General features: G+C 42.8%; 1 protein-coding gene across 2 annotated transcripts in view; it reads right to left on the reverse strand.

Annotated features, from left to right (window-relative positions):
• The window catches only part of DLGAP5 (DLG associated protein 5), a 37,711-nt gene extending 26,191 nt beyond the window's left edge, over nt 1-11,520 (reverse strand). The window contains exons 1-4 of one of the 2 annotated variants that reach the window (XM_067554816.1): nt 11,432-11,520; nt 8,698-8,948; nt 2,812-3,023; nt 2,069-2,161 (exon numbers count right to left, since the gene is read on the reverse strand). In XM_067554816.1, the coding sequence (XP_067410917.1) occupies nt 2,069-2,161; nt 2,812-3,023; nt 8,698-8,938 (546 nt within the window). In that variant the 5' untranslated portion in view covers nt 8,939-8,948; nt 11,432-11,520. Of the gene's footprint in view, nt 1-2,068; nt 2,162-2,811; nt 3,024-8,697; nt 8,949-11,163; nt 11,264-11,431 lie in introns of those variants that run through there. The other variant, XM_067554817.1, reaches the window with a different exon arrangement.
• Between the last annotated feature and the right edge of the window lie 3,706 nt (nt 11,521-15,226).

The raw sequence follows: 15,226 nt of genomic DNA on the forward strand, positions 1-15,226 counted from the left end.
TAGAATCTTTTGGTCTGGAAAGAAAGTCCCTGCTTGCAGCTTTCTGTAGTCCAGAAGGAGTGCTTCAATAATAGGTTGAACAGGTGCCGAATGACTGTTGAATGTGCATTTGGTAGATTAAAAGGCACTGGCAATGCCTTTCTGGCAGGTTAGATCTAAATGAGGAAAATATTCACTTGATTTTCACATGGCATTGCAGTGTGTCCCGTTCATAGCCCTTCTCCACCATGCCATGAGAAATCTGACCATAGGTAATAAAGTTTTCAGCTGGAGCAGAGCTGGGACTGCACAGCCTCCTCTCCCCAAATGCTGATCAGATCCAGAAGCTCTGGTACACCCCAAGCAGGAGAACATTTGGTGTGTGGAGCCGCCCATGGTCATCTGGGAAGATGTGATGTGAGCTCACCACGCTAACTAAGCAAGAAGGGGAATTTCAAAAATTCCTGGGACTTTAAAGGTGGAGGGATAGATGGCTGCAGGACAGCTGAGTTCAAACTAATGGCCAGAGCGGTCAGGATGGGCTCTGTGAAACACCTCTTGGAGGCCATTTACTGCGACATAACCAAGCATGGTGTCTACATTGACGCTTTGTCGCTAAAAGTTTGGCACAAAAAATTCTATGCCTCTTATTAAGGTGGTTTTATTTTGTTGCAAAATCAGGGGTGTTAGGTTGGGGGTAGATTGTATGTGCACACTACCACATTTTTGGCATAAAAAGCTGATTATGGTCAACAAAAGTCTGTAGTGTAGACCAGCCCTTAGAGTTTTAGCCTTTGATGTTAACAAAGATTTAAATGATAATCAAGTTAGGCATGAAAGGTGCAAGAGAAAAGAAACTGAACTCATTCTTGCTCACAAAATAAAATGGAACTGGGTCCAGGATCCAACACTCCAAAGATCCAGTGTTGCAGTGGGACACTTGCATACATTCAGTCTTTAAAAATTCTTGAAGAGGGTTATCATTTCAGACTGTACAGCTGCTCAGTTGATACATTTGCTAGTTTCATCACTGAAAATTATCAAAGCAATATGCAGAACAAATAAAGGGATGGTTAGCATTCTAAGACCAGATTTGCTATTTTAGACTTTCTGGAACCACAGGTCTAGATCCCAGCTGGGCTAACTCAATCCATCATCCTTTGAAGGTTAAAGGAGTACTATGCAATGTAACATGTGAAGACCTCTTAAACAAGACATTAAAAAAAACAAGATATTGTTCCACTGTATAAGAACATAAAAATCTATGGCCTGTTTTGTAGAAGTAAACACCTATGGTGCACCCAGTGTTCAGGGTGGTCTTCAACCCATTTATGCCATGAAGCCCGAAAGTAATGTAGAATGAGAAAATACAGGTTAGGAAAGGTTATTTATCTTCAGAGATCTGTATGCAAGGCTCATCATAGTTCACCAGTTCTCCAAGCCAAAGTAACAGCTACTGAAAGACTTGATAGAAGAAGAATTTTAGAACATGGAAAGATGAACTGAGCAGAAAGAAGTTTGAGAGACAAGGTGGTTGAGATAATATCTTCTAAAGGACCAATTTCTGTTGGTGACAGAGACAAACTTCCAAGTCACATAGCTCTTCTTCACTGACCTGAAGATGAGTACTGTGTGACTCGAAAGCTTGTCTCTCACCACAGAAGGCGGTCCAATATAAGATATTACCTCACCCACCTTGTCTCTCTAATATCCTGGGACCAACACAGCTACAACTACACTGAATACAGAAAGAAATTCCACACATTTGCAGACATTATTTGCTACTACAAGCATTTTCAAACTCTTTCATAATAAGAACCAGACATTTGTCTCATGAACCACCTAAACAAGAATAGGTAGCACCATGAGATTAGTCAGCTCCCTAGGTCTATAAGCAAGTCCTCTATGCTAGTTTATATCCTTATCTGTAAAGTTTTATTACAATAGCTAGAACTGTCAGCTTGGAAATAAAGTTTTGCATGCAAGTACACATGACTCAAAACTAGAGATTTAAAGGAATTACAACATTTACAGTTATTACACACATCTAATTCTCTCGATATGTAAATCAATAAACCAGAAGACAAACCATGGGCTGCTGAGATCTAGCTGATGTAACAATTTGTTCTGCTTGGCTCTTTGTCTTTGATCTTGTAATCCTCACAGAAGAAATAGGAGCACTCTAGAAACATCCCCAAAGAAACAGAAGTTAGCATAGTCCTTTCCCCTCTCCCGTTATAGCAATTAAGAAAAGGCTTTGACATACTAAGGACAGGTGTATACTACAAAGATTTGCCAGCATGGCTATGCTAGTTAGGACTGAGGTGTGTGTGTGAAAAAAATCATACCCCTGAGCGCTCTATGCAACCGCCACCCCCACGTAGATGCAGCTTATAATAACAAGAGAATACTTTTGCATTATAGTTTAGGTTGTTTGAGGAAGTGGTTTAACTATACTAACCAAAGAACCACTTTTGCCGCTTTAAACCTCCACTCCATTAAGGGGTAAAGCTATACCGGCAAAGCCTTTGTAATGAAGGCTAGCTCTAGGTGCTTTATCTCCCTGTCCTAGTTCAAGAAAGCAAGTTGATACACCACAGAAGTCTTTTCTACTTTGTTAATAAGAAATAGGCCAGTCATCACTGGTGTAACTGCCTTGACTCCACTACCATTACATTAGTGATGAATTTAGTCCTATGTCTTTGAACTAGTAAAGAAGATACGTATAATTTCTAGTCATCTCTTACTGTAAGATAAAACAATAAAAAAACCTTATAATGCATTATTTAACATACACCATTGAAGACAGGTACTAATTTTACTCTTCATTACCTTCTCCTTTGGCTTGACTGTCACTGGGTTCTGTGGTACAAAGGGAAGAAAGCCAGGTGCATTCGGTCTGTAAATCCCAACCTTAAACACCCCCCGTTTAGCTTTCTCTCTCTGTTCTTTTAGTTTTCGAAGTTCTTTTTCCTCTTTGTAGCGCTGGAGCATTTCCTTCCGCTCATTTTCACTTTTTTTGATGGCTGCATTTGTAGTTTGTTCTAAAAAAAACATATAAATGGACATTTTACAAAATTCTGAAGATACTTTACTCTCTCAAATTTAGTTACAATATAACCAAGTGATCAGAATACTAATATTGCCTGGAAGGTTACATAAGTCATTGGACAAATATTTAGAGTTCTCCTATTTAAGATACATGAGAACGATGCTGAACAGCAGCAGAAAGTTGCGCACACTGTTTACTTTGAGATTGTGCTTGCATTACAACTTTCAGCTAAGGGCTTGTCTATTATTGTTATTTATTATGTGTATTAGTGCTAGCAGCTCCAGTCATGGACCAGGGCCCCAATTGTGCTAGGCACTGTACAAACATGGAAGAAAAAGACAGTCCCTGCCCCAAAGAGCTTACAATCTAAGTGTAAGACAAGAGGCAACAGATAGATACAGATGGACACAAGTTTAACTTTTATACCAATTTGGTGCAACTGTGTGTGGGGAGCGGGAGGGGGGACTCATTGGTTTAAAACCAGTTACATGTTTTAGCTTGTGCCTATACAGTTACCATATTAAAAAAAAAGCACATTTTTAGTTAAACTAGTACAGTTTTGTGTGCACACATGAGGCTTACATATCAAAACAGATAGCTTAAACATTACTGGAAGGTGAAATTCAGGTGCAACCCCTAAGGTAATGAGGAGCAAATCACAGAATCTGTACATCTCATAGCAAGTATGACTAAAAGAAGTGAAAAGCCAAAAAACTGAAATGTTTTGTAATTGAGGAGGACAAATCAGATAGTGATTATGTGAGAGATTAAATACTTATACCAACTTAGAAAAAAAAAATCTCACTTCCATCTGAAAAGTTTGTATCTACTATTGATGCAAGCATCACCTAGGATGACTAAATGAATGATATTTTTCTAGTTTTCAGTTTACTTTGTATTTGACAGCATTGTGCTGTCGGTTTCACTGTTTGTTCTATATAGTCAGTTTCTCCCTAGTTAAGAGGACTTTTAAGAATGTCAGTATGTCAAAATCATAATAGTTCATGTAAGATATGCCATGTCTGGTACTGTTAGAAAGATTATAATATGCTAAGTAAGATGATAATACTTTTGTTCATGTGTTATATGTGTAATGGAAGTTATGGATATATTTAATACATCTGTATTTCAAATTGTGCTGTATAAGACACACCCTAGACAGGGTGGCAGCAGAACAATAGCTTGCTTAATGGCCCATCGAAACATCCACAGATGCAAGGGGCCCAGGGGGAAAAGCCAGAACTATACCTGATGAGTCACAAGGACTTGCTCATGTGACTCTGAACTCCATTTTAGTTCCTGTAAAATTCCACAAACAGCATGGCAAGGACAGAGGGGATATAAGTCTTGGGAATCCATTTTGTTCTTCAGTCGGGATTCAGCTTCAGCTACCAACCTCTGGATCAGCTCATCTACAACTAAACTGAAGCTGTGAAACAAAGGACTGAGACCCATCCAAGTACTGGATGTATACCAAAGGAACTATACAAGCCTGTAAACTCCACAATTCTTCTAGAAACCTGATGTATATGGACTTTCAAAACATTTGTATGTATCTGATTACTTTAATCCTTTAACACTTCTCTTATGGTTTGTTTCTTTGTATAATAAACCTTTAGTTTTAATTACTAAAGGATTGGCTGGCAATGTGGTATTTTGGGTAAGATCCAAACTTATATTGATCTGGTACTGTGGCTGACCCTTTAGGGTCAGAGGGAACCTTTTTAGTAAAGAGCATAGAGTTTAAATAACTGGTCTCTTTACTGGACCTAGTGGCTGACTGGGAGCCTGAGACTGTGTGTATTTGTATACTGGCTTCTTGATAACCAGTGTAGGGAATCAAAAGCACAGTTTGTGGCTGGTTGGGAAGTCTGGCTTCAGTGCCACCCACAAGTGCTGAGAGAATCTGCTCTCCTTTTGCAGCCTGCCCTGACTTTGGCATTTTCAGGTGGCTGCCCTAGGCACGGAAGGGTCACAGTGGCATAGTCTTAACAGGATCCACAGAATCAGAACATTTGGGTTTTGGATCAGAACCTCACGCTATTCCAAATTTTGATATTTGATATTGAGAGTGTTAAAGATTAAAGTTAGTCAGAATGAGTGATTCACAATCAGATAAAGCAATCAAGCTGCAAGTCTGGAAAGAGAAGCAGTGTCTGCAGCATGAGAGAGAAATGGCTGAGATAAAAAGAAAAGATGAGGAGGAACTTAAAAGGCTGAAACTAGAAGCTGATGCAAGAATTTCCAAACGTAAATGTGAAGTCCAAAGGATGAATAAACGGGAGGAGAGGGCTCACCAAAGACAGATGAAGCTGAAGGCTGCTGAGGAAAGGGTTTATCAAAGGCAGCTAGGAGAAGCCAGAATCCAACTCAAGATCCTGGAAAGGCAGAAACTGTATCTTTCTGAAAGTCCAGCTTCTCTTAACAGCAATTGAGAAAGAATCTTTCCAGTTTATAGCAATTTCGATATGTTTGATACTGATATGGTAAATATATGTAACCAAGTTAATGTCACCCAGTCCCAGAGAGAGTATAAATGTAAGTCTCCTGTGTTATCGGTAATCAATGGGAAAATTTGTGAAGGGGGGAGGGGGGGTGCATGACTATAAGCAGTTGTCTGTGTCTAGCCAGATATGCTGTGACAAGGAAGAGAGTGTCTCTAGCCTTGGGATTGTGGAAAATAGCAGCTTGTCTGTTCAGAAAAGCAGTTTATCTGCTGAGGAAGAAACTGTCTCTGGTGTTCTGTCTGTGGAGCAGGCAGAGAGTACCTCTCAGCTTATGCTGGTTGAGGATTTGTCAGTTGTGCCAGAGATGGTTCTGGATTCAACTAAAACCCAGGAAGGAAATATTCCTAAACCTGTGTCTGTTGGGGGTATTGACTTGCCCATAGCTGTTAGCACGGAGGACTCCTCTCAGGTGTGGCCAGCTGAAAGTGAATTGGATGTGCCTAAAACGGCTCTGAATTTGAATAAAATTCAGGAGGAGTTTGTTAGGGCTCAACAAGAGAATGTTTCTTTAGAGGGGGCCAGAGTGGAGGCCCAAAGCCTAGCCCCAGCAGGAGCAGCAGGCAGATTTTTCATGAATGAGGGCTTGCTATACAGAGACTTCCCTACAGGGAAAAAGCAGCCTCATGATAGAAACTCCCATCGACTTGTAGTACCCTGAGGGATATGGAATTAAGTTGTTAAAGTTGGCTCATGATGATCCCTTTGCAGGACATCTGGACGTAGGAAAAATGTGTGACAGGCTGAAGAAAAACTTTTATTGGCCTTACATATATGACACAGTGAGGAGTTATTGCAGAAGCTGTGATTTGTGTCAAAAGTGCAAGAGTTTGAAGGGTCCTAAAAAGGTACCCCTACAGCCAGAGCCCAATATTGGGGAGGCAGGTCAGGGGACCGCTGGATCTGATTTGTGATTCCTGGGAGGGTAATGTAGAGGTGGCAAAATAACCAGTGGTGAAGTATGTGTCACAGTTTAGAAAAAGCTTGCAGAATCACATAAGAGGAGCATAAATTATGCACCAAGAACCCACTATTAAGCTAAATGAACCCTTACAAATGTTTGTAAAAAATTGAATAGCATTGTTACCTCCATAGTAAACCTTACAAGGAAAAAGCCTGTTTCAACTAAACATGATCTTGCTGTTAGTGTTTATGCAAATGTTAAGTCTTGTAATTTGTTGCTAATGCCAAGAATTGTAAAAATATACCATGTGTGATACTTTGTAAAACACTTAAAACATGTTAAAAACTGAAAAGGGAAAGTTCCTATGATGCATTCAGCAGTGTCCAGGGACACCCCTTTTTGCATCAATTTTGCGTGGAGGGTATCACGCTAGCTGAATCAGGGGGCCCTTGAGGTGTATGCAGGAGCTCTGATTACTCCCTTCTACACCAGTCTCACGTTGGGGGTATCACGCTAGCTGGATTTTTTTTTTGGGGGGGGGGGGGGGGTATTTAGTACATTGTTTGACATCAGTATGTCAAAATCGTAGTGATTCATGTAAGACAGGCCATGTCAGGTACTGTTAGAAAGGCTATAATGTGCTAAGTAAGATGATAATGTTTATGTTCATGTGTTATATGAGTAATGGAAGTAATGGATATGTTTGAAATATCTGTATTTCAAATTGTGCTGTCTGGGACACACCCCACACAGGATGGCTGCAGAACAATAGCCTGCTTAATGGCCCATTAAGACATTCCCAGGTGCAAAGGGCCCAGGGGGAGAAACCAGGGATATACCTGATGAGTCATCAGGACTTGCTAATGTGACTCTGGACTCCATTTTGGTTCCTGTGAAATTCCACAAGCAGCATGGCAACCAGAGGATATATAAGGCAAAGCCTGGAATCCACTTTGTCATCATTCCTGTTTGACTTTCAGCACCTATCTACCTCTGAATCAAGACATCTACAACTGAAGCTGTGCAACAAAGGACTGAGACCCATCTAATTGCTGGATGTATACCAAAGGAACTATACAAGCCTGCAAACTCCACAATTCTTCTAGAAACTTGATGTACATGGACTTTCAAATCATTTGTATGTATCTAATTGCTTTAATCCTTTAACATTTCTCTTATGGTTTCTTTCTTTGTATAATAAACCTTTAGTTTTAGTTACTAAAGAACTGGCTGGCAGCGTGGTATTTTGGGTAAGATCCAAACGTATATTGATCTGGTACTGTGGCTGACCCTTTGGGGTCAGAGGGAACCTTTTTAGTAAAGAGCATAGAGTTTAAATAACTGGTCTCTTTACTGGACCTAGTGGCTGATTGGGAGCCTGAGACTGTGTGTATTTGTACACTGGCTTCTTGATAACCAGTGTGGGGAATCAAAAGCACAGTTTGTGGCTGGTTGGGAAGTCTGGCTTCAGTGCCACCCACCAGCGCTGGGAGAATCTGTTCCCCTTTTTACAGCCTGCCCTGACGGTGGCATTCTCAGGTGGCTGCCCTAGGCACGGAAGGGTCACAGCCGCACCACCTTCCCAAACAATATTAGCTAAATAACATAAGCATTTTTCTGTTGGCACAGTTGCAACTAAACCAGGATTCTGCCAGCATAGGTATGAAGGCTATCGGTGCGTGATTCTTTTCCACATTTTTAGCCAGCACCACTTTATAGTGTAGGTGCAAGTATCACCATTCAGTGGATAAACTGAGTCACATATATTGTTAATAAACATATTACCAAAAAATTCCTGCATTCTCCACAGCATTTTATAGACATTATTATGTGTTATAAGCACATTGGAAGGTGTTATAGGTGGCTGTAAGCCAGAGATATAAGCAGTTGATTGAGTTGCTGGCTAGGCAATTTATAGCAGTCAATCATTTATTAAAACATCTACTAATCATAAGCACTTTATAAATGGAATCAATATAATGTGCCCATAAGACACCCACGAAATCCAAAGCAGGGTGAAAAATGAACCATGATCACTGAAATGGGGGAAGAATTGTATATCAGTCTTTTATCTACCAATCCAGTTAATTGTCAGTAGAACTGGACTGGTAGCAAAAGGACTCATCTCCCACTATCCAATGTATAATGTTCACAGTTCAAGAAGTTGTATTTTCAGTGATAGGGATTTATCAATCAAACCAGCTTAAACAATTTAAGAATTTTTTTAATACTAAACAGTACTATAAGCTTTTACTCACTCTGTTTAGCTGTGGTCATTTCCTGAGAGCACACTTCATTTGTCTCGATCAGCCGAGGAAGTCGCCTCTCTTTTGATAACTGGACATTGACATCTGCTAGTCCAAATTGTCTACTCCTTTCAAATTGCTTGTGTCTGTTCTCCTTTTGAAGCAGTGACTTCCTGCGTGCAACTTTTGTTCTAATCGTTTCTGTACTCAGATCCTTTCTGTATCGATTGGCAAATTGGGATGTAGCAGCCATCTTTACTATCCTAGAACAAGTTTATAAGGAATTAGGAAATAAGACAAAGGATCAAATTGTTTTATTGTGATTTTACACTAAAGCTTTTTTGAAATAGCCACTGAAAGCTTCCAAATACCTCATGTGTGTCAGAATTTCAGTAGTGACTCTTCACTACAAATATATGCATCAGACACTAAAAATACTTTTAATCCGTGGAACTTAAGCCACTGGCATCCCACTGTTTTGGTAGGGTAGGTTTTTGCCACCGGACAGGTACTTGCCTGGCTATTCTTACTGGGTGCAGTGACACCCTTTCATGTTAAAGAATTATACAAGTAAACCGAAGCACTGTAGAAACTATTTAGATGCCATACTGTCATTGATAACTTAGATTATGAACTTGTTGGGGCAGGGACCTCGTGTTGTGAGAGGGCCTAGCACAAGGACAGTTGAGTGGGGCTGTAAATGCTACTGCAACACAAATAATAAACTACCACCATCATTGCAGAGACACAAAGTGGATAAGGTAATATATTTTATTGGACCAAATTTTGTTGGTGAAAGAGAGAAGCTTTTGAGCTACAGAGATCTTCTTTAGGTCTGGAAAAGGTAATCAGAGTGTGACAGTTAAATACAAGGACAGATCGTTTTGCATAAGGGGTAAACATGTTCCAAGAGACCATTTAAGATGAAGAGGGCAATTAACACATCTGCAGTCAGGACAAAATCTCTTGAGGAGAATCTCTCCTGTCCTGTAGGTAGTATCTACACAGCACTACTGTGCCTCTGTACTTTCAAGTGTAGACAAGCCCTTAGTGGGTTAGATTGTTGTAACGAATCATAAAACAAAACTGGCATCTCTGCATCAATGTTTTTAGAATCTAGCATTCTTGAGAATTTAAACTCTCAGGCTCGTCTTTTGAAGGTGTTGAGCAGGTTTCCTTTGAGCTTGATGGGGACCACATCCTGAAAGAAATCTTTCCCCAATCCCCTCTTTTGGCCAACCGCATTATCAGAAGCAAGCTCCCACATACCAGGGCACACAAACTCAAAGCAGCACCAGACCCTGCCAGAACAACAGATGTAAAACATGCAGATGTATTTCCATTGCTGTGATGATCAACACCCCCACAACATACTTCTCAAGATCTCTGGGTCCTAGACATACCTATCACAACATATGGTGTACCTCATCCAGGGCATCAAATACCCCAAAACTATGCAGCTGAAACCATACAATCATTACATTCTCAAATGAACTCTCACAGAAAAGTGATAAAAGACAAACAACTAATCATCTCTGGGTGAACACTTTTCAGGAAGTGATGGCTCCACATGTGACCTCTCAGTCCTCATACTCAAAGGAAACATGCACAACTCCTTCAAAAGACAAGTCTGAGAGTTTACATTCATAACTTTGCTATGACTGCAGAGATATTAATTACCCATTTCATCTTAAACGGTTCTTGGAACATTTGTTTACACCTTATGCTAAACAATCTGTCCTTATATTTAGCTAAGGCAGAGGACTTTCCTTTCCAGACCAGAAGAGCTCTGTGTAGCATAAAAGCTCATCTCTTTTGTCAACAGAAGATAAATAAAATAATGCTCCAATAAAAGATTGTATCTTGCCCATTACCCTCTCCTATTCTGGGACCAACACAGCTACACTACCCCAGCATACCATCACTGTAGTATTTTGGATAAAGAACCTCTCCCTACTTTACTTATGACCTCTACATCCAGCATAACCCGGGCCCCAGTGGGTCATTACAACTGATGCTCATCTGATCTGTAGGCAGGTTCTTCTAACCCCTAATCTCCACGCCAATCTGGGTTGGTCCAACCCCTCAAATCCCCAGTGTTTTGCAGTCTGGATTACAGCGCACACAGGAATAAGTGGGGAGGGAAAAGTCACTGATGGTTTTTTCTGCGCAGCAATCCCCCCCCCCCCGTTTTAATTCATCCCCAGCGTTCAGTCGCATTGCACAGCAAGCCGGTCTGGACTCTGGGGGCGGGCGGGCAGCACCGCGGTTTTAGAAGGCTAGGGGCGGGCCGGAAAGCGGCGCAGGTGAGAAGGATGCGGCGGTGCTTCCTGCCAGTAGATCTCGAAGCGCTTCACAAAGGAGGGCGGCACTAGCCCCATGTTACAGGTGGGGAAACCGAGGCACAGAAAGGCGAGGCCGCCCCGCGGAGCCAGGAAGAGGCCTGGGCCGTGTGTCTAGGCTGGCAGTGAGTGTCACCTCAGCCGGTCCAGGGCAGCGCTGCTCCCCGCCCGCCGCCCGTGTTGGCAGCCACGGGACCCTCCTCCCCCCCCCCGGCGTTAACGGCTTCTCCCCGGGGCTCCTCCGCAGTGAAACCCAGGCAGGTGCCAGTAGCGCGAGCAGCCAGCCGGGGAGGGGCACTGCCGGGGAGCCGGGCCGCCGCTGCGGGGCAGGGCCCATGGAGAAGCCGGGTTGGCTCGGTCTGTGGCGGGCGGGAGGGGGGCGCGCCACGCTCGGCCCTTCGTACCTGTATGAGCCCGAGAGAGACGAACGCCAACGGCCGGGCGCAGCCCAGCAGCGCGCGAAACCACTGCGCTGCCCACCGTCCCACGTGACCTACCCCCAACTGCTAGCTAACAGACACCCCAGGCTCAATTCAAACCTCACCTGACACCCCTCATTGGCTAAGCCCAGCCCGCCGGCGGCCGCTCATTGGCCCGAGACTTGCCACGTGATCCAACAGCCGTCAGTGACCAACAAGCCCCGAGCGAGCTGGGAAGGAAGCCCAAGGAACGGGGCGGGGCGAGTGAGTAACAGCCACAACAAACAGGGCCGATCCTGCGCTTCCGCTTCCGGCAGGGACCGGGCGGAAGCAGGAAGCTGAAGGAAGTGGGGCACCAAGCGGGCGGAACAAACCCCAAAACCCTCTCGGGGGGCGACTGAAGTAACCCGAAAACCCGCCACCGTGAGGGATCGACCCGCCTGTCGGGCCACAGATTTACCTGCCACCAGCCCCCGCCCTCTGCATAGGGGCTGCGTGGCACAGGGCACCGTGTCGTCAGGCGCCTGGAGGGACTTTGTCAGCGGGCGCTGCCCGGCCCTACCAGCCCCTCAGTGTGGGGGAGAAGCTGGTGTCGTGGCCTTGGAACCGCAGGGCTGTCCTGCGCCGTGCACGGAGCTTGAGGTTGGACTTGCCTTACCCCCAAACCCTGTGTTGTTCTGCATCACAGGCCTGTTTGTAAACGTTTCTTTGGCGGGAAGGGTGACTTGCCTGAAATCAGTCCGTTCCCCTTGAAGAGCAATGGAGGATCCGAAGGGTAGGTGTGAGTGGGATGACAGCACAGAAAGCAGTAAGTTTTTCAGGGCAGGGACAGCCTTTTTGTGCCCGGTGCGACACAAACACAACAATGGGATCCTGGGGGGACCTAGATACTTCGGTAATACCGATAATAACAAACAGAAAACTGACTTTTAAGACACCAGAACAGCTATACTGGGTCAGACCAATGATCCACCTAGCCCAGTATCCTGTCTTCCAGTGGCTGACAATGCCAAGTGCTTCAGAGGGAATGAACAGAACAGGTCATCATCACATGATCCTTTTCCAGCTTCTGGCAAACTGCAATTCCTGCCCATCTGACTAATAGCCATTGATGGACCTATCCTCCATGAACTTATCTAGTTCACTTTTGAACCCCGTTATAATCTTGGCCTTCACAACCTCCTCTGGCAAGGAGTTCTACAGGTTGACTGTGTGTTGTGTGGAAAAAAACTTCCTTTTGTTTGTTTTAATTTCATTTGGTGACCCCTAGTTCTTGTGTTATGAGAGAGTAAATAACACTTTCTTATTTACTTTCTCCACACCAGTCATGATTTTATAGACTTCTATCATATCCCACCTTAGCTGTCTCCTTTCCAAGATGAGAAGTCCTAGTTTTACTATTTTCTCCTCCTATGAAAGGTTTTCCATATCCCTAATCATTTTTGTTGCCTTTTTCTGTAACTTTTCCAATTCTGAGAGATCTTTTTTGAGACCCTGAATTCTATTCCTGTTCAACACTAGGTCAACAATATATATTGTAGTTGTCTTAATTTTGTAAACAACAAGTCAAAGGTATGATTTTCAGAAGTGGTCAGCACTGGCCTAACTGCTGAACTCTTTTAAAAATCCCACCTATAGCATATTATGTGTCCTCCACATTTCTAATTTCCCACTGCGCACATGCACACACCACCTGATCTCCCTTCTCCTCCCCTCCCCCGCCTCCCTTCCGGCGTAATCATATCTGGGAGAAACTGATGTTCAACTGTGAAAAGGTGATTTCTGTTTAATATGATTCTCACATATGGAAAATTTTGTATCAACCAACAAAAGAAAACTGAGCTAGGCAACATTCAAAGATAAAATAAATGATTCAAAAATCAGCCACATGGTGGCACCACAAAAATGTCATGGATTGAAAAAATAATATTGCCAAATAGGATATGCTAAGTTTAAGACACATTAATAAGCATAGGAACATAGACATCCTTTGCACGCAGTGTAAGAATGTTCCTTGTAGCATCTCAATCCAGCATGTCATCAGGTTATAATGAAATTATAATTAATTTCAGCTTTCAAACCACAAGAAAGTTGTAAGGAGTTAGGAAGGTATTGAGCCCTATACATTTTTATAATGGATCAGCACACTTTTACCTGCACTTGGGTACAGTGAATGGGAACAGCAGTACATAGATTAGACACCAATTAGTGTGCTGAGCTGCCTTCCATAGAAGAGGTTTTATTGCATAATGTAAGATAGTCTCTACTTACCTCACAATGTAACATCCAAAGAAGTTTCAACCTATCTGTCTGACTATAGACTACCAGTAGTTAGAGCAAAGACCTTGGAGCTAGGAAAGTCCTGGCTATGATCAGAAGAGCCACTGTCTCACTAAGCAAGTTATTTTACCCCTGTCCACCCTTGGATCACATGGCCAAGTTCTCAGCTAGTGGAAATTAGTGTAGCTCCAGTTAAATCAATGGAGCTATGCTAATTCACACTAGCAGAGGCTCTGACCCATACAGTCCAATCCTGCAAGGTCCTGAGAGTCTCATGCAGGTACTCAGCACCCTTATTTCTCATTTGGTGGAAGCTGAAGGCACTTATCACATCACATAAGGTGCTCAGTGTGTTTCAAGATTAAACCCTTGGATCTATGGTCATGACTAGCATGGCTCTGACCTGAGGAGAGACAAGACTCAATGGGAGCTGCATCCACTTACTCTGCAGCTTTGATCCCTCATTCTAAGTTACACCCAGTTGTAACCCACTGAAGGCTCAAAAAATTGATGCAAGTTCTGGTTCTTGGTCATTTACACCTGAAATACAACTTACACTACTGTTTACATAATCACTAACTTTGGCCCAGAGAGTTCCTTGCTGACTTCAGGCTATGTTCAGATGAATGTGGGCTGTGCTGGCCCACTAGCTCTGGTGTAGATGGATTTAAAGATTTCTTCCTTCCAACCAAAAATCATTTCAAGGTTTTTTTGGATGTGCTGTACCTGAAGCCAAGGTGTGCCTTGCTTTTCAAATTACAGACATTTTTGCTCCCAAAAGCATTTCGGCTGAAGCATTTGATGTGTTAAATTCCAATAAACGTCAAGATTGCTGTTAGGTCCCATAAAACATTTGAATGAGTGCCATGATTTTAAAGTACTGCAGTGTCACTTTGGGAAAAAAGGTACTAAGGATCTTTTGGCCTTTCCAATCAAATGTCTGATCCACACGGCTGATTTTATTGAGTTAAAAGAAATAGTTTATCGTTTAATAATAGTAATAGATAAAACAGACAACCTGGAAGTTTAACCTCATTATCCCTTACGTTTCATACACATCATACATGCTTGAAAGATCAAACGTATCACCTGTTGTGTTTCTGGTCACTATACAAAATTATATCCCCATTTTAGCCATCAGAGCTATGAGAACCAATTTACATTACAATGCAACTCTAAACATCAGCCACTATTTCTTTATTAATATATTGTTGTGGGTGCATGTTATTTGGGAATTTCCTTGCTGTCCCTGCTCTCCTCTCTATTGCCCTTAAATTGGCTATTATTCATTTGAGGCAAACTTCACCCTTCCCCTGCACAATGTGTAACAATATGGAATTTGGGGGTGAGAGGGTCTAACCTCAAACTATGGGCAAGGTGCAGGACAGCCCTGCAGACTCCAAAGCCATAGCACTAGCCCCTGGTCTGAAATAGTTGCTACAATTTCTGCCCACTGGAGCGGTAAAACGGCAGCCCAAATGCCCCCCCCCCCCCCCCCCC

The sequence above is a fragment of the Emydura macquarii genome, unplaced genomic scaffold, assembly GCF_026122565.2.
Source record: "Emydura macquarii macquarii isolate MOO-44397 ecotype Brisbane River unplaced genomic scaffold, CSIRO-AGI_Emac_v2 contig_1551, whole genome shotgun sequence".
Classification (NCBI taxonomy): Eukaryota; Metazoa; Chordata; order Testudines; family Chelidae; genus Emydura; species Emydura macquarii.